Raw genomic sequence first — 18610 nt, forward strand, 5'->3', positions numbered from 1 at the left:
GGCACAAGCCAGGATTTATTTACAGTATTTCTATTCCGCCCTTCTCACCCGGCAGGGGACTCAGGGCGGATTACTATGTACACATATATGACAAACATTCAATGCCATAGACACACAACAGATATAGACAAGACAGTCAGAGGCTATTTCACTTTTTCTGGCTGCCAGGGGAGCTGTCGCTTTCATCGTCCATCTGCGACACTCATGAAGTACTTCCGCATTCCCCACATGCTTTGCTGGAGTGCTTTGCTTGAGACTTTTCTTTTATGGCCTCGTAAATTAATTAAATTAGCCTCCCCACACATAGGTGGTACCTAATTTTTTCCTACTTGACAGATGCAACTGTCTTTCGGGTTGCAAAAGTTGACAACAAGCTACACAATTTGTCGGAAGCTCACTCCGACCCAAGCAATATATTCATTTCAAAGCAAAACTGGCTTGTGAGTGATCATTTAATATTGCTATATAAAACTTACAGTCTTACAGCTGTGGGACTCCTGCATTGGCACTCATGGGCTGGACTAGATGGCTCCTGACATGACAAAAAAAGTTCAACCTACTTGTGACACTTGTGGGGTCCTTATGGCGATGGGAGCGGAGCCGCATCCTTGCCCTCTTCCCATTGTCCCTCTTCCTTCTCTCCCTTCAGGTGGTGTCTTCCCAGCCCTATTTGGGGGAGGGCCGGGGGGCCACCTCCCTCCGCCTCCTGAACGTCCTGCAGCTGAGTGTCCATAAAGCCCTGAAGACCCTCTGGAGCAAGAAGATCCCGGCTCTGGTGGAACATCTAGAAGGTAAGGGGATGACCCAGCGGTATTTGTTTGCCTGTCTTTTTGGTCCTAATAATAATAATATCTGAACATGAGGAAGAACTTCCTGACTGTGAGAGCCGTTCAGCAGTGGAACTCTCTGCCCCGGAGTGTGGTGGAGGCTCCTTCTTTGGAAGCTTTTAAGCAGAGGCTGGATGGCCATCTGTCAGGAGTGATTTGAATGCAATATTCCTGCTTCTTGGCAGAATGGGGTTGGACTGGATGGCCCAGGAGGTCTCTTCCAACTCTTTGATTCTAGGATTCTATGATTCTATAATAATAATAACTTTATTTATACCCCACTCCGTCTCCCCCAGGGGGATTCGGTGCAGCTTACATGAGGCCACGCCCATCAGTACAGTAAACACAATATAACACAAAAGCATAACAGAACCAGAAAATAAAATACGTAAAATGCAAAACCAATATAATAAGCGACACAGCAATATAAACTCAAACATTAAAACACAAAAGATTACACTGAGCAGGGCCAAATTCAAAGATACAATTTTAAAACACTGGGAGATAGGACAATGTAAATTATTGGGGAGGGGGATCCGGGGATGAGGAAGGATTGAATTGCACCCACCGTAAAATAAAGTGCTTCTGAGGTCATTTTATGCAAAGTTTGGTCAGGGAGTGTCTTACATTCAATCACTGAAGGCACATTAGAATAACCAGGTTTTCAGGTCCCTCCTGAAGATTGCCAGCGTGGGGGCTTGCCTAACATCTCTGGGGAGGGAATTCCAGAGCCAGGGGGCCACCACAGAGAAGCCCCTCTCCCTCGTCCCCACAAGTCGCGCTTGCGATGGGGGCGGGAGCAAGAGAGTACGCATGCCCAGTGTGGAACACATCTCACCACGCTAAAACAGTGGATGTGGCTCTTAATGAGACATGCTGCATTATCACGGGGTGTCTGCGCACCACACCACTGGAGAAATTACACTGCTTAGCCGGTATTGCACCACCTGACATCCGCCTGGAAGTAGCAGCCAATAGTGAAAGGACCAAGGCAGAGACATCTCCAGCCCATCCCCTGTTTGGGTATCAGCCAGCACGTCAACAACTTAAGTTAAGAAATTGTTTTCTAAGATCTACAGAGACACTTGCTGGAACACCCCAGCAAGCGAGAGTCCAAAAGTGGCAGGCTCAAACCCAGCACCTCAATCAAGGGCTGAAACCCAATGAGAGACTCCCCACTGGGCACACAGAAGAAAACTGGGCGACTTGGAAGGTGCTGAACAGACTGCGCTCTGGCACCACGAGATGCAGAGCCAACCTTAGTAAATGGGGCCACAAAGTGGAATCCATGACATGCGAGTGTGGAGAGGAGCAAACCACTGACCACCTGCTGCAATGCACCCCGAGCCCTGCCACATGCACCATGGAGGACCTTCTTGCGGCAACACCAGAAGCACTCCAAGGGGCCAGATACGGGTCAAAGGACATTGAATCCACTACCAAGCTTGCAGACTTTGTGTTTTGTTTGTTTGCTTATTTATAATAATAAGTATTATTGGGTTGTTGTAGGTTTTTTTGAGCTATATGGCCATATTCTAGAGGCATTCTCTCCTGATGTTTCGCCTGCATCTATGGCAAGTATCCTCACTACCTCTGAGGATGCTTGCCATAGATGCAGGCAAAACGTCAGGAGATAATGCCTCCAGAACATGGAGATATAGCCCGGAAAAACCTACAACAACCCAGTGATTCCGGCCATGAAAGCCTTCGACAATACATAAGTATTATTAATATTAGCAGCGTATTGGACAGTTAAAATGGTTTAAAACTGAAACCAGTTCAGAAGCCTGTGTAAGTACAGTTTGGGAATAAATGAATGACACCCTAAAGGGTTTTAATGGTAATAAACATCATAATGATGATGATGATAAATAGCAGTAGTCGTAGCGATAGTAGTAATACTGAAATGTTTCGACCTGGTGTCAAAATGAAGCCAAAATCGATGCCATTCAGACCTCGAAGGCAGAAAGGGCCTTCCAGCAAATGCCAGCCTTAGAAAGCATACTTTGGAAGAGGACCACTTTCAGATATTGAGATTCCCAGCTCTGTCAGACTTTGAGTGGGACCCCTCCCCAGCCCTTGAAGGTGGGCCGCGTTGAGCAGCACAGGCCGTGACACTTTCCTTCTCTCTCTTCCAATTCCAGCAAACACAACAGCATCCTTGTCCCAGAAGGAATGGGAGGAGCGGCTGCTGAAGGTGAGTGCGGCTTTTCCATCCATTTTTGCTATTTACTTACTTAGGCGATCGTTGTCCAAGTAGGATAATCCTCCAGGGTGGGTCCTTAGGTGACTATGGAGCCCTGTTCTTGAGCTGCATCTTGAGCTGCATCTTTGGCATCAGTTTCCAGGTGGAAGGCGGTCCCAGTTGGGTTAGTTTGACGCACCTTCCTCTTGGCACGTTTCTCTCTTTCGCCCTCCATTCGTTCCTCTTCAAATTCTGCAGCACTGCTGGTCACAGCTGACCTCCAGCTGGGGCTCTCACAGGCCAGGGCTTCCCCGTTCTCAGTGTCTATGCCAGAGCTTTTAAGGTTGCCTTTGAGCCCATCTTTCAATCTCTTTTCCTGCCCATTCTTGAGTTCGGAGTAGAGCAACTGCTTTGGGAGACGGTGGTCAGGCACCTGGACAACGTGGCCGGTTCAGCGGAATTGATGGCGGAGGACCATCGCTTCAATGCTGGTGGTCTTTGCTTCTTCCAGCATGTTGTCTTTCACTTCACTTTATTTCTTAATTAGTCACTCTCCACCAAAGCACTCTGAGCAACTTACCATCAAAAATAGCACGTACACAATATAAAAACATTCAGCAGTGACTATTTGGCAAATTAGATCTGATTACTTAAATGCATAACCAAACAGCCAAGTCTTGAGCGCCTTTACAAACGGTCGTAACTCCAACATTGCTCTAATGTATGGAGGCCATGAGAATTGGAGCATAGGTCGAAAAAGCTCTACGATGCCTTGTAGCTTCCAGGTGTACCTCCTTCCCTAGGGCCCGGATGTAGAGGAGATTTTCCTGGGTGGATCGCGGTGACCACTGATGAGAAAAAGGAATGAGGCGGTCTCTAAGATAGAAAGGTCCTTGGCCATTTTGAGCTCTAAATGTCAGGATTTCCAAGAGATTTGCAGGATTTTCCGGCGGCAGCGCTGATGGAATCGTTCTAGGAGTTGCATGTGACGTCTGTAGACAGTCCACGTTTCGCAGGCATAGAGCAGGGTTGGGAGGACAATAGCTTTGTAAACAAGCACGTTGGTCTCCCTTCGGATGTCCCAGTCCTCAAACACTCTCTGCTTCATTCAGAAAAAAGCTGCACTCGCAGAGTTGTATGTAGTACCCTTCTAGTGTTTTCTGTTGGTCATGGGAATCCTGTGTGCCCAGCTGGTTCAATTCTATCATGCTCTTTGATTGTAGGTGAACTATAAATCCCAGCAACTACAACTCCCTATCTATCTATCTATCTATCTATCTATCTAATCTATGGCTGGGTGGCTCTTTGTCAGGAGGACTCTGATTACGTTTTCTTGCCCTGATGAAGGGAGGTGGAATGGATGGCCTTAAGTATTTCCTGTTGGTCATGGGGGTTCTGTGTGGGAAGTTTGGCCCAATTCTGTTGTTGGTGGGGTTCAGAATGCTCTTTGATTGTAGTTGAACTATAAATCCCAGTAACTACAACTTCCATATGTCAAGGTCTTTTCCCCCCAAACTCCATCTGTGTTCATATTTGGGCATATGGAATATTCGTGCCATGTTTGGTCCACAGTGCTCTCTGGATGTGGGTGAACTGCAATTCCCAAACTCAAGGTCAATGCCCACCAAACCCTTCTAGTGTTATCTGTTGGTCATGGGGGTTCTGTGTGGGAAGTTTGGCACAATTTCACCATTGGTGGAGTTCAGAATGCTCTTTGATTGTAGGTGAACTATAAATCCCAGTAAGTACAACTCCCAAATGTCAAGGTCTTTTCCCCCCAAACTCAATCTGTGTTCATATTTGGGCATATGGAATATTCGTGCCAAGTTTGGTCCAGATCTATTATTGTTTGAGTCCAAAGTGCTCTCTGGGTGAAGGAGAACTACAACTCCCAAACTCAAGGTCAATGCCCACCAAACCCTCCTAGTGTTATCTGTTGGTCATGGGGGTTCTGTGTGGGAACTTTGGCCCAATTTCACCATTGGTGGATTTCAGAATGCTCTTTGATTGTAGGTGAACTATAAATCCCAGCAACTCCAAATGACAAAATCAATTTTTTTGAGTGATGGTCACTCCTTGGTTTAGTAGGTGTCTTGTGGCCAAATTTGGCAGCAATTCGTTGAGTGGTTTTTGAGTTATGTTGATCCCACAAACAAACATTACATTTTATTTATATAGATATATAGATTATTTATGATACTTCTAACCCGCCTTTCTCAAGTCCGAAGGCGACTCAAGGAGACTAGAGGTATTTTTGGCATTTCCACTTCAGTGCTTGGAGGTTGTGCTCGATTACAACCCCATGGGGGTGCTGTTGCTTCGTCCACTATGACACCGAGCCATTTTGACCGCCAGCATTTTTATGGTGCCGTAAAATGCCTCCTCGCTTTAAGTAGTCCCTGATATTTCTACTTACAGGTCAGTTGTTTTCGAAATGCTTAGGTGGACAGTAAGCGAGGCTTAACAGTCAGTTGCTCAAGCCAACTCGGGCTTCGAACTTGCTGCTTTCTGGTTGGCAGTGATGTATTACAGCAAAGCACGAAGCTGATTGGTTGGGCTACGCCCGAGAAACTAGCTGAGCCTGGGAGTTTTGGCAACAGTTACATGTTTAGGTTTTCTGTGCAGGAGCTTACCAAGACTGTTAGTATTTTGCTTTTTGCTTCTTATTTATTCATTTAATTATTTGGCTTTTATATTCCGCCCTTCTCCTCACCCCGCAGGGGACTCAGGGCGGATTACAGTGTACACATGTATGGCAAACATTCCATGCCAATTTTTGACATACAACATATACAGACATACACAGAGGCTATTTAACTTTTTCTGGCTGCCAGGGGAGCTGTCGCTTTCCTCGTCCATCTGTGACGCTGATGAAGCACTTCCACATTCCCCGCATGCTTCCCCGCTGGAATGCTTTGCTGGAGTCTTCTTTATGGCGTCATAAATCAGTTAATTTAGCCTCCCCACACTTTAAGGTGGTACCTTATTTTCCTACTTGACAGATGCAACTGTCTTTCGGGTTGCAAAGGTCGACAACAGGCTATACACAATGGGTTGGAAACCCACTCCAACCCGGGCTGGCTTCGAACTCATGACCTTTTTGGTCAGAGTGATCTTTATGCAGCTGACACTCAGCCAGCTGCGCCACAATCCCGGTGCTAGCTGAGCCTAGGAGTTTTGGCAACAGTTACATGTTTAGGTTTCCCGTGTGGGAGCTTACCAAGACAGTTTGTATTTTGCTTTTTGCTTCTTGGGCTTCTGGAAGAAGATCCTTCACATGGACACCTAAGTACCATTTGAATCTCTCTGAAATGACATTGTGTGAGTCAGTGCAACTGTTCACATCACCGTATATATGTTTGTATTTATTTTATTTATGTACAGTGTTTATATTCCGCCCTTCTCACCCCACAGGGGACTCGGGGCGGATCGCAATGCACATATACATGGCAAACATTCAGTGCCATAGACACACAACATATATAGACAGACACGCAAAGGCTATTTAACTTTCCAGCTTCATGAGGGTATGCTTTGAATTCCGGCCACCGGGGGAGCTGTTGCTTCACCGTCCACTTGTGACACTGATGGAGTACTTCCTCATTCTTTTGCACGCTGCTGGAGACTTTTATGGCATCGTAAATTTGTTAAATTAGCCTCCCACTCTGCACAACAAAGAGTAAATACCTTATTATTTACTGATCATCCACTTGGCATATCTTTTCCCTAGCAAGACAGAGTGTGGATTGGGAAAGATGTGAACTACGCGTGATTTTCATTCCACCACAGTCTTTGCCTAATGCTGTGCTAACGTCTTGTTGCAGTTCCTTCGGGAGACCCTGGCTGCCGTTTCGGACCCCCTCTGGACTTCTCAGCTAACCCAGGAGATGTGCCGGCGGCTGAGCAGCTACAACAGCTTCCCCATGGAGAAGGTCTGTCGCTTGGACGGAGTCGGGGCCGGTAGAGAGGGGATCCTCAAGTCTGACCATAGATGACACAAGGTCAAAGTCCTGTCTAAAGACCCATGTTTTTAAAGTAGCCCAAAAGGCTTGGACAGTGGGGGGCAACCTAATTTCCATAGGGAAGGGTATTCCAGAGCCTGGGGGTCACCACCAAGAAGGCGCTCTCTCTCTTGTCCCCACCATTCGTGCTTGAGACGGTGTTGGGACTGAGAGGAGGGCCTCCTCGGCAGATCTCAAAGCCCACATCGGTTCATAAAAGGAGATGCGGACTCGAAGATAAGTTGGACCCGAAGCATATATGGCTTTGTAGGTAATCAACTGCACTTTTAATTTGTCCCGGAAACTCGCGGTAAGCCAGTGGATTCTTTAAAAGGGGTGTGGTATGCTCCTAAAACTAGCCCCAGTTAGTAATCCGACTGCCGAGTTTCCAAGCCATCTTCAAAGGCAGCCCCACATAGAGGGCATTACAGTAGTCCATTCTGGATGTAACTAAGGCGTGGGCCACCATGACCAAGTCAGGCTTTTCTGGGTTTAATCCACACTTGACCGGGCCTGGCAATTGAGCCCCTCCTGCTGTCAGTAAAGTTTGTTGTTTTTGAAACTAAAGAAGACTGCAGTGTGGTAATTGAGTCTGTGTGATTTGGAAACCTCAAGTCCGCTGTGCCAGACCGGAGGGTCTCACTCTGACAGTGTTGAGGGTGACGCTTGCGCTCTCCCCGCTCTTCTGTATTCCGCCAGAACTTCCTCTACAAATGCATTGGGACCGCTCTGGCCGCCTGCGACAACAAGGACCTGGTGCGGAAGCAGCTTCAGGACCTCCTGGAAACAGCCCGGTATCAGGAGGAGGCCGAAAGGGAGGTAAGGAAGTTGTGGAGAGGGATTGGAATTGGAATTCAATCCCATGCATACTCACTGTTGCAACCCAGAGCAGGAAACTGGACCCTAAGACAACATTCCACCACACTTGACTTCAGGAAAAAACAATCCTTTTTATTGATAAAAGATGAGTACAAAAATAGAGGAAAAATGCAAGGTAAAAAGCCACAGTAAAAATCAGCAACAAGAAATGTCCATGAACAAAATCAAAAACTCACAGTAACACTGCTAAATCCTGAAACCTGTTAGCAATCCACTAACCGTACTCGAAGCACTAGAAAACTCCTTGGAATAAAGCCACTAGAAGCAGGAGAACTGCAAGAGTCTGCACATGTATCTGAAACGATGCCTGGACTAAATGGGCATCCAGGCCAAGCGTTTTTAAAGCATAGAAATCTATTTCATGACGTACCTAAAGGCCGTGCTTGCATTTCTCTTAATCTAGCTGACCTCCGTAAACTCTGCGCTTCGCCTCTGCTTTGCCAAATCTGCCCCGTCTATCCTCGTTAGAGGGACCAGGTGTCAGATTATCTGGAGAGCTAAAAGGGAGTGAAAGTTCAACTCTTGGCTCTGAATCATTCTCATGGGAATTTGGACTTTCGCTTTCCAAAGCAGCAGGATTTTCACTAGACAAACCGTCATCTTCTACATTGACCTCAGAATCATTGACATCTTCATTGACATCAGGAAATACAATCAGAGAGTCAGGTACAGGTTCACACACAGGCTGAACCCCAACACTCACCACCTTCTTCATTCAGCCCATCTTGGAAAGAAGGTGGTGGATGACCAGGTTCTGCATTCCCCAAACATCTGGCACACTTTCCCAAAAGGAAAGTGTCTCTTTATATAGTAATGTTTTTCCAGTTGTTGGGTTGCTGTGAGTTTTTCGGGCAGTGTGGCCATATTCCAGTAGAATTCTCTCCTGATGTTTCGCCTGCATCTGTGGCAGGCATGCTCAGAGGTTTGTTCAGAGGTCTGTTGGAAATGAGGCAAGTGGAGTGTATATATATTTGTGGAATGCTGTCCAGGGTGGGAGAAAAAAAACTTTTATGTCAGAAGCAATTGTGGATGTTGCAGTTAGCAAGCTTGATTAGCATTGAGTAGCCTTGCAGCTGCAAAGTCAATCAGTGAGGGATATTATGGCTGTTGTTGCCTGGAGATATTCTTCGTTTGGGATGTGTTAAAGTGCTCTTGATTGTTTGCTGTCTGGAATTTCCCTGTTTTTGAGTGGTTTTCCTTATTTATTTTATTATTTTATTTTAATTTTATTAATTTTATTATTTTATTACTTATTGTTTACCCACTCTCTGTCATTATGTTTGGTTCCTATGTTCTGTGTATATTGTTTTATATGTTTTGATGTTTTACATTTTAATGTTATGTTGTTTATTTTATTGCAATTTGTACTGTTATATTGTAGCTTGTTGTTCGGGCTTGGCCCCATGTAAGCCACTGTTGGGGAGATGGTGGCGGGGTATAAATAAGGTTTATTTTTGTTGTTGTTGTTGTTGTCCTGATTCTGGTGTTTTTTAATACAGGTAGCCAGATTTTGTTCATTTTAATGGTTTCCTCCTTTCTGTTGAAATTGTCCACATGCTTGTGGATTTCAGTGGCTTCTCTGTGTAGCCTGACATGACGGCTGTGAGAGTGGTCCAGCATTTCTGTGTTCTCCAATAATATGTTGTGTCCAGGTTGGTTCATCAGGTGTTCTGCTATGTGACTTCTCTGGTTGAAGTAGTCTGCAGTGCCTTTCATATTCCTTGATGCATGTTTGGGCAATGCTGCTGGGTTTGGTGGTCCCTATGTAGATTTGTCCACAGCTGCAAGGTATCTGGGAGACTCCTGCAGATGTGAGAGGATCCTTCTCATCCTTTGCTGAACATACCATTGGTTGGATTTTCTTAGTTGGGTGTGTAGATGATTTGTATGCTGTGTTTCCTCATCACCAGGTTCCAATTTTCTTAGGATGGTGTCTTCAGCCTTGGCAAGCCTTAATAGGCCCTTGCCAGACCCCAATCATACAATTTCATGTTGCCCACTCTGCTGGGGGTGGTGTCTGGGTGCTTTGCTGGACTGACTTTTTGCTCCATCCTGCTTCCCATCCAGGGCTTGGCCTGTTGCCTGGGTCTCTGTGCGGTCAGCCACCTGGATGAGACTCTGGCCAAACTGGAGGAGTTCGTCAAGTCGGACGTCTTTAAAAAATCGGCAGGCCTCTTCAGCATCTTCAAGGTGAGTGCTGCTCTCTTCATGTGAATCTGTATAAGATGGGCCTCTGCTACTAGGCTACTGGGTACAAACGTGTATATGTCGTAGCTCAGCCAGCTGAGGATGAGGGGTTTGGTGTAGTTCAGCCAGCTGAGGATGATGTTGGAGGTGCAGGGCCTGCAAGGCCTGATGCTTCTGGAGATGCTCAGACAGAGGAGATGTTAGAACAGGAAGGAGATGTGGGAGATTCTCTATGTGAAAACGAAACTGTTTTGCAAGCTGACAGGCAGAGAAGGGAGGAAGGGAGGCTAGATAGAGAATCAAGGCTGCTTCTGTGAGGGAAGGATTCCAGGTTCAAGCCTGGCTATGGGAAAGGGAGATTGAGAGAGACTACTCAGGGCTGAAGGAATGCTTTCATGCATTGCTATCCTTAATTAGGGAAAGAATAGCTTTTGGTTCTTAGATCAAGCAACGTACCCAAAAGAGCAAGAAACTCCTGCCTTGGTTCTCGCTTCAAGCGAGAACTAAGTCAGGTTTTGCTTTAAGTTTTGGGGATTTTACCATGAACTCAAGCCCATGTCCTGGTCAAGTTTTGCTTTAAGTCATGGGGATTTTACCATGGATTCAAGCCCATGTCCTGGTCAAGTTTTGCCTTAAATCTTGGGGATTTTACCATGAACCCAAGCCCATGTCCTGCTCAAGTTTTGCTTTAAGTCATGGGGATTTTACCATGGACTCAAGCCCATGTCCTGGTCAAGTTTTGCCTTAAATCTTGGGGATTTTACCATGAACTCAAGCCCATGTATTGTTCTATGATTCTTGGATTACTCAAGTTGATGTTTTATTCCTTGTCTTTTGGATTAATCAAGCTCATGATTATACCCTGCTCCTTGAATTTATGTTTATGTTTTAACCTTTGCATTGGAGATTTATCTCTGGCTTTTGGGACTCCTTTTATCTTTTATCCTATTTGGATTTTTTACTCTTTTACTGTGTGTGCTTTTTCAACCAACTCTTTATTCCTGTGTTTGGCTTCCTGGTGAGTGCTTGAGCAAGGTGAACCCTAGCTGAGGTGCAACAGTATACTTGTTACTCCCTCTGATTTTGAACAGTCTGATTGCTGTTCAATGTTGTCTGAAATTTATATGTTTAATAATAATAATAATACATGAAAAAGTGGCTAGTGTGGGTGGAAGCCTGGGAATGTCAAGACCCACCTGTTGCAACCCAGAGCAGGAAACTAGACCCTCAGACAACAATCCACCACACTTGACTTCAGGAAAACAATCCTTCTTTATTGATGAAAGATGAATACAAAATAGAAGAAATATGCAAAGGTAAAAAGTCACAGTAAAAATCAGCAACAAGAAATTTCCATAAACAAGATAATGAAACCCACAGCAAAACTGCTGAATCCTGGAACCTGTTAGCAATCCACTAACCGTACTTGGAACAACTAGAAAACCTGAGGAACAAGGCCACTTGAATCAGGAGACCTGGAAAAGCTTGCACATGAATCTGGAACGATGTCTGGTCTGAAGCTGCATTCAGGCCAGGCATACTTAAGGCCGAGAAATCTATTGCGAGACACGCCTGAAGACTTTGTTTGTATTTCTCTTAATCTAGCTGACCTACGTAAACTTTGTGCTTCCCCCCCGGCTCTGCCAAATCTGCCCCCACCTATCCTCATTAGGCAGACCAGGTGTCAGATTCTCTGGAGCACTAAGACTGGGAGGAAAAGGGAGTGAAACATCTCCGCTCGGCTCGGAATGCATGTTCTCATGGGAATCTTGACTTTCACTTTCCAAGGCTGTAGGATTTTCACTACTCAAACCATCACCATCTAAATTGGCCTCAGAATTCACATTGACATCTACATTAGCATCAGGAAATACAATCAGAGAATCAGGTTGAGGTTCTCACACAGGCTGAACCCCAACACCACCCTTGCTGTGGCTTTTAACAGTTGCCTCCTGCCTGCCCTTCCTTTCTTCCCTCCTTCTTTCCTTGCTTATAGGACCGCAGTGACCACGAGGTGGAGAAGGTCAAGAGCACGCTGATCCTGTGCTACGGCCACGTGGCCAAGCACGCCCCGGGGGAGCTGGTGCTGGCCCGCATCGAGACCGACATCCTCCGCAACGTCTTCCTTTACTTCAACACCAAGGTAGGGCCCCCGTTCGCAAGGCAGGCCTCCCTTCCTCTCTGCAGGAAAAGAGAGAAGAGTTTGGAGGAGGTCTATGCTCAACACAAGCCTTAATGCCTGTCTCCCTTTTATTTTGTTCAGGTTCTGGGAATAAAGGTAGAAACCAAGGTACAGTGTTAATAAGGCCCTCCGGCCCTCTTCTGTCCTCTCCGTCTGCTTCTCTCTCTCTGTTTCCTAACAAACCTTTTAGGAGAAGAAGATGCGGAAGGCGGGAGGAAGCCCTTCCCTGCAGAGCCTTAGCTTATCTTGCACTGAAATGCTTTTAACGTAAGCCTCCTTGTGGAGACACAAAGTGGGGTACAAATAAACATAATAATAATAATAATAATAATAATAATAATAATAATAACACTTTATTTATACCCCGCTACCATCTCCCCAAGGGACTCGGTGCGGCTTACATGAGGCCGAGCCCAAACACAACAATACAAACAATAATCACAACAATACAAGCAATTAAAATACAACATAGACGATAAACATATAACATTATCAATAAGACAACATGCAATTAAAAACTATGGAATGGCCAAATGTAAAAATTAAAATTGGAAATAGTGCTGAGGCATGGACGAAAGGTGATAGTGGCGTTTGTGGAAGACATACGAGCAGACCTAAAAATATAAAGTGCTTTGGAGGGACAAAGTGCTATGGAATCATTATTCCGGGAAGGCACACTAGAACAACCACGTCTTCAAGCTCCTCCTGAAGACTGCCAGGGTTGCGGCCTGCCTGATGTCCTTAGCGAGTGAGTTCCAGATGAGGGGCCACCACCGAGAAGGCCCTCTCTCTCGTCCCCACCAATCGCGCCTGCGATGCTGCTGGGATCGAGAGCAGGGCCTGTCCAGATGAACGAAGAGATTGTGTGGGTTCATACACAGAGATGCAGTCACGCAGGTAGGCGGGTCCCAAATCATTCAGGGCTTTGAAGGTAAGAACCTGCACTTTGAATTGGGTCCAGTAGATGAATAATAAGCATAATTATAATCATAAACAGAATCCTAGAGTTGGAAGAGACCTTGTGGGTCATCCAATCCAACTCCATTCTGCCAAGAAGCAGGAAAATCTCATTCAAAGCACTTCCGACAGATGGACATCCAGCCTCTGCTTCAAAGCCTCCAAAGAAGGATCCTCCACCACACTCTGGGGCAGAGAGTTCCACTGCTGAACAGCTCTCTCACGCAGGAATTTCTTCCTCATGTTCAGGTGGAATCTCCTTTCTTTCCTGTTGTTTGAAGCCATTGTTCCATTGCGCTCTAATCTCCAGGGCAGCCGAAAACAAGACTGGTCCCTCCTCCCTATAACTTCCCCTCACATATTTATTCATGGTCACCGTGTCTTCACTGAGTCTTCTCTTTTGAAGGCTAAACATGCCCGGCTCTTTAAGCCGCTCCTCATAGCTTAACCAGGAAACAAACGCTCACTCAACGGATAGATTCAAAGAACAGGGAACAATCACTCACTTAACTGCGGACTTGAAACTGTCAGTCACTGTTGGCTCAAGTATCTAGCCTCGCCTCCAAAACAAAACAAACACTCACACAGCTTTCTGGTGCCCTTAGCATAATAATAATAATAGCAGCAACAACAACAACACTTTGATTGTGCTTTTCCTGTATGGCAGGGGGTTGGACTAGATCCGTGATGGTGAACACATGGCTATTTTTGATGACCACATGCGGCCACATGCGGCTGCATACAGAGACGTATACCTTATAAGAGCCAATCTAATTCTATCCTTAAATTTGTAAAAGGCTCTACAAATTTAACATCTGCACGTTTGAGCATTGTTCACTCCATAACTCAGCATGGAATATACATTTTTCTTATTTAAACTATAAATATTGCAAAATAATGGGTTTTTTTTCCTCAAAGTTGACACCCCACCCAAGTTATGCTCAGGTTTTTGGCAAATTTTGACACACCAAGCTCAAAAGGTTCCCCATCACTGGACTAGATGCTCATGTGGGCTCTTCCAACTCTGTTATTCCATTAGTCTAACACTTACGTTATAAACATCATAAACATAATAGCAATAATAATAATAATAATAACAATAATAATAATACTATGTAACACAATATTTGTTCCTGGGTTATCAGTGTCATTTCCTGCTAGATTCTCTCATAAAAACATGAAAAAAGTTTGTTAAACTCCCAAAACTTTGTTTTTGTGGGACGTCTTGTTATCGCACATTTTGCAATAGGTTTTCAGCGAATATCTCATAGAGTCTCAATCCATTAAACACAAAAATAAGAACTAATAATAAAAGAATAACTACTTTTAAAAGAACTTTCTGACTGTGAGAGCCGTTCAGCAGTGGAACTCTCTGCCCCGGAGTGTGGTGGAGGCTCCTTCTTTGGAAGCTTTTAAGCAGAGGCTGGATGGCCATCTGTCAGGGGTGATTTGAATGCGATATTTGTTTACCTGTCTTTTTGGTCCTAATAATAATAATATCTGAACATTAGGAAGAACTTCCTGACTGTGAGAGCCGTTCAGCAGTGGAACTCTCTGCCCCGGAGTGTGGTGGAGGCTCCTTCTTTGGAAGCTTTTAAGCAGAGGCTGGATGGCCATCTGTCAGGGGTGATTTGAATGCGATATTCCTGCTTCTTGGCAGAATGGGGTTGGACTGGATGGCCCATGAGGTCTCTTCCAACTCTTTGATTCTATGATTCTATGATTGTGCTTTTCCTGTATGGCAGAGGGTTGGACTAGATGCTCATGTGGTCTCTTCCAACTCGTGTTATTCTATGAGTCTAACACTTACGTTATAAACATCATAAACATAATAGCAATAATAATAATAATAATAATAATAATAATAATAATAATACTGTGGAACACAGTATTTGTTCCTGGGTTATCAATGTTAATTCCTACCATATTATCTCATAAAAACATGAAAAAAGTTTGTTAAACTCCAAAAACTTTGTTTTTGTGGGACGTCTTGTTACCGCACATTTTGCAATAGGTTTTCAGTGAATATCTCATAGAGTCTCAATCCATTAAACACAAAAATAATAACTAATAATAAAAGAATAACTACTTTTAAAGTAAGTGCAAAAGAGAAGAATTAATCATGGGTTCTAGAACATTTATAATGAATAAATAATAAATAATAAATAAATAAATAAATAAATAAATAAATAATAATAAATAAATTTATGCTCTGCTTATTAATCTCATTCTATGGATGCTACATGCACTCCTTTCCCTGAAAAGCCCAACCTCTCTCAGTCTAGGCATGTCCACTCCTTTGTCCTAACCCTTTCACACCTGGTTTAGTCACTACATGCTTCGCAGAATGGTTTTTTACCTTTACCTTCCATCTGTCTTACCAAAAAGGACATGTAGGACTTATATTATTATAACAATAACAATAAATACATTAGCTGCCTCTCTTTGCGGCTCGAGGCAGGGCACAACAGGGTTAAAACTGGGAAAGAAAGCCCAACAGTATTAAAATACATATAAGAACATCCTAGAGCTGGAAGGACCCTTTCTGGGCCATTCAGAAAGCAACCAAAAACAGTAAAGCAGCAGCAACATCAGTAGCAGCAGTTTAGCAGATCAGAAGCTTCTTGTGCCAGCAGTAGAGCAGAACTGCGTCTACTGAAGCTTCTGCAATTCAGGACCAGAGTCAAGCTTAATTATTGAAATAACTACATAACTAGATAGGAAAGTTAACACAGTGTGTAGATATCCTAACTAACTCACAGCATGTATCTTGTCCTTCTCCGTGCTCACAAGAGAACAAAATGGAGGCCTCGGAGGGCTCAGAAAAGGAGGCATGTCCATGAGAAGTATCAGTCTCACCAGCAAAGTGATAGGAGGAGGGAACAGATTGACAGGCAGGTGGAGAGGCCAGTGGGGAAGGGCTTTCCCTGCCAACTAACTCATTTGCCCGTCCAAGTCCTTGATGAGGACTACAGCCTTGTGCAGGATGTGGTTGAGTTCCAACACATTGCAGAACCGCTGTCAAGGTGAAAATCTATGCTCCTGTGGCTTTGTCCTGTTATTCGGGCTCGCAGGGAACAGGCTTCTATGATGCAACCCTTGAAATGCGGGAAAAGTCACAACTCTGCTTCCAACTTTGGCAAACCTTTGGGGCCGGGGTGGATTTTTCGAGGGGCAGAATCCTTCTCAGGTCTCACTAATGACTTTTTCTTCTGGCTTTGTTTGCACTAACCTTGTTTGCTCCACAATTGGGTGGCTGAGAGAATGGCCCTTTTGCTTTCTGATGTTCCCATTGAATGAAATGAAATAACTTTACTGCCATTGTACATTGTACAGCGAAATTAAATGCCATCCCCAAGATGCATTACATATGTAGAAGTACAAAAACAACCATCCTTCCACATTATAATCACTATCGCAGCTCCAAAATGGCACCTCAGTATGAATCTATAGAGATCAATATAGTCGTAGCTCTAGGATAAAAGCTGTTTCTCGGCCTGTTTGTCCTTGTTTTTATCATCCAGGTTTGTGTCGATGTGCACAAACCTGGTTTTATTTTTATTTATTTATTTCTTGCACTTCTACCCCGCCCTTCTCAACCCCCGAAGGGGGACTCAAGGTGGTTTACAAAAAGGCACAATTCGATGCCAGCACAACAACAAAGTAAGAAATAAAACATATATAAACAACAATTAAGTCAATTAAAACAATTAAAACAACCCACTTATACATCATTGTCCCTAAAAAACCAAGCTAATGCTCAACGTTTATCTTCTGAGAATCAATAAATTCAATTCCACATTGTCGAATCCATCAGTTCTAGACATTGCTTGTCCTTTTATCTGCCGGATTCCCCGAAAGCCTGGTTCCAGATCCTTCTAAACGAGAGGAGGGATGTTGATGACCTAATTTCCCCGGGGAGTGAATTCCACAGGTGAGGGGCCACCACCGAGAAGGCCCTGCTCCTTGTCCCCACCAACCTCACTTGTGATAGAGGTGGGGCCGAGAGCAGGGCCTCCCCAGAAGATCTTAAACTCCAAGGTGGTTCCATGCATTTAACCCTTTATGATTATTTATTTATTTACTTTATTTGTGTACCGCTCTTCTCAGCCAATTAGGCGACTCAGAGCGGTTAACAACAAGTAGCAGCAAAAAAAAATTCAATACAAACATCGTACAGCCATTTAAAAGACAATTAACACAATAATACAATAATAATTGTTGTTGTTCATTCGTTCAGTCGTCTCCGACTCTTCGTGACCTCATGGACCAGCCTACGCCAGAGTTCCCTGTCGGCCGTTACCACCCCCAGCTCCCTCAAGGTCAGTCCAGTCACTTCAAGGATGCCATCCATCCCTCTTGCCCTTGGTCGGCCCCTCTTCCTTTTGCCTTCCACTTTCCCCAGCATCATTCCCTTCTCTAGGCTTTGCTGTCTCCTCATGACGTGGCCAAAGGACTTCCACTTTCCCTCTAGTCTCCTTCCCTCCAGTGAGCAGCCGGGCTTTCTTTCCTGGAGGATGGACTGGTTGGATCTTCTCGCAGTCCAAGGCACTCTCAGCACTTTCCTCCAACACCACAGCTCAAAAGCGCCTCTCTTCCTTGGCTCAGCCTTCCCGAAGGTCCAGCTCTCACATCCGGAGGTGACTACTACAGGGAAGACCATGGCTTGGACTAGGCAATGGATCTTTGTTGCCAGTCTGATGTCTCTACTCTTTACTATTTTATCGAGACTGGACATTGCTCTCCTCCCAAGAAGTAATACAATAATAGTAATACAATAATAATACAATAAGCAATTAACATTATTGAGCATAAAGTTAACATCAGGCTGTGTTTATTGAAATATAAATACATTTTGTGTGGAGGCTTGGATCCCATCTCCAAGAATACACCATTATGTGTATGCACATATTCCAAAATCCAAAACATGCTTCGTTCTAAGCATCATGGATAATGGAGAGCCAACTTGTATTATCATTGCTATGTGTATAATTGCTGCAGTGTAGCACTGAAACACCCTTTCACCCAGCACCACACCAGAGTCCAATAAGACTATCTAAAAATGTTTATTAAGGAAAGCAGGTACAAAGGGTACGAGGAAAAGGGGCATTTTCAAAAGGGCCAGTAGAATAGGAAATACAAAATACGAGGGGTATTTTTTAAGTAAGGTCCGTTTTGTTGTAGACACTAGTAGTTCGCGCGCATACCGCAACGAGCGTGTGCGTCGTGTACCGGCATGCCTCGGGAACAACTGTGCTCAGTTTCCGCTCTGTAGCTCACCTGTACGGTTCTCTTCTGTGCTTTAAAAATGTTTAAGACTCTCAACTCACCCTCCGCATGTGAGGTTCGCTCAGTGACACGGTTTTTGTCAGCAAGGAACCTGCCTGCTGCA

General features: G+C 44.6%; 1 protein-coding gene across 4 annotated transcripts in view; it reads left to right on the forward strand.

Moving 5' to 3' along the window:
* The window catches only part of MROH1 (maestro heat like repeat family member 1), a 127909-nt gene that overhangs the window by 67088 nt on the left and 42211 nt on the right, over positions 1 to 18610 (forward strand). For 3 of the 4 annotated variants that reach the window (XM_067467207.1, XM_067467206.1, XM_067467208.1), the window contains exons 17-23: positions 650 to 791; positions 2972 to 3024; positions 6837 to 6944; positions 7713 to 7832; positions 9960 to 10082; positions 12076 to 12222; positions 12343 to 12369. In XM_067467207.1, the coding sequence (XP_067323308.1) occupies positions 650 to 791; positions 2972 to 3024; positions 6837 to 6944; positions 7713 to 7832; positions 9960 to 10082; positions 12076 to 12222; positions 12343 to 12369 (720 nt within the window). The remainder of the gene's footprint in view (positions 1 to 649; positions 792 to 2971; positions 3025 to 6836; positions 6945 to 7712; positions 7833 to 9959; positions 10083 to 12075; positions 12223 to 12342; positions 12370 to 18610) is intronic. The other variant, XM_067467209.1, reaches the window with a different exon arrangement.

The sequence above is a fragment of the Anolis sagrei genome, chromosome 4, assembly GCF_037176765.1.
Source record: "Anolis sagrei isolate rAnoSag1 chromosome 4, rAnoSag1.mat, whole genome shotgun sequence".
NCBI classification, from domain to species: Eukaryota; Metazoa; Chordata; class Lepidosauria; order Squamata; family Dactyloidae; genus Anolis; species Anolis sagrei.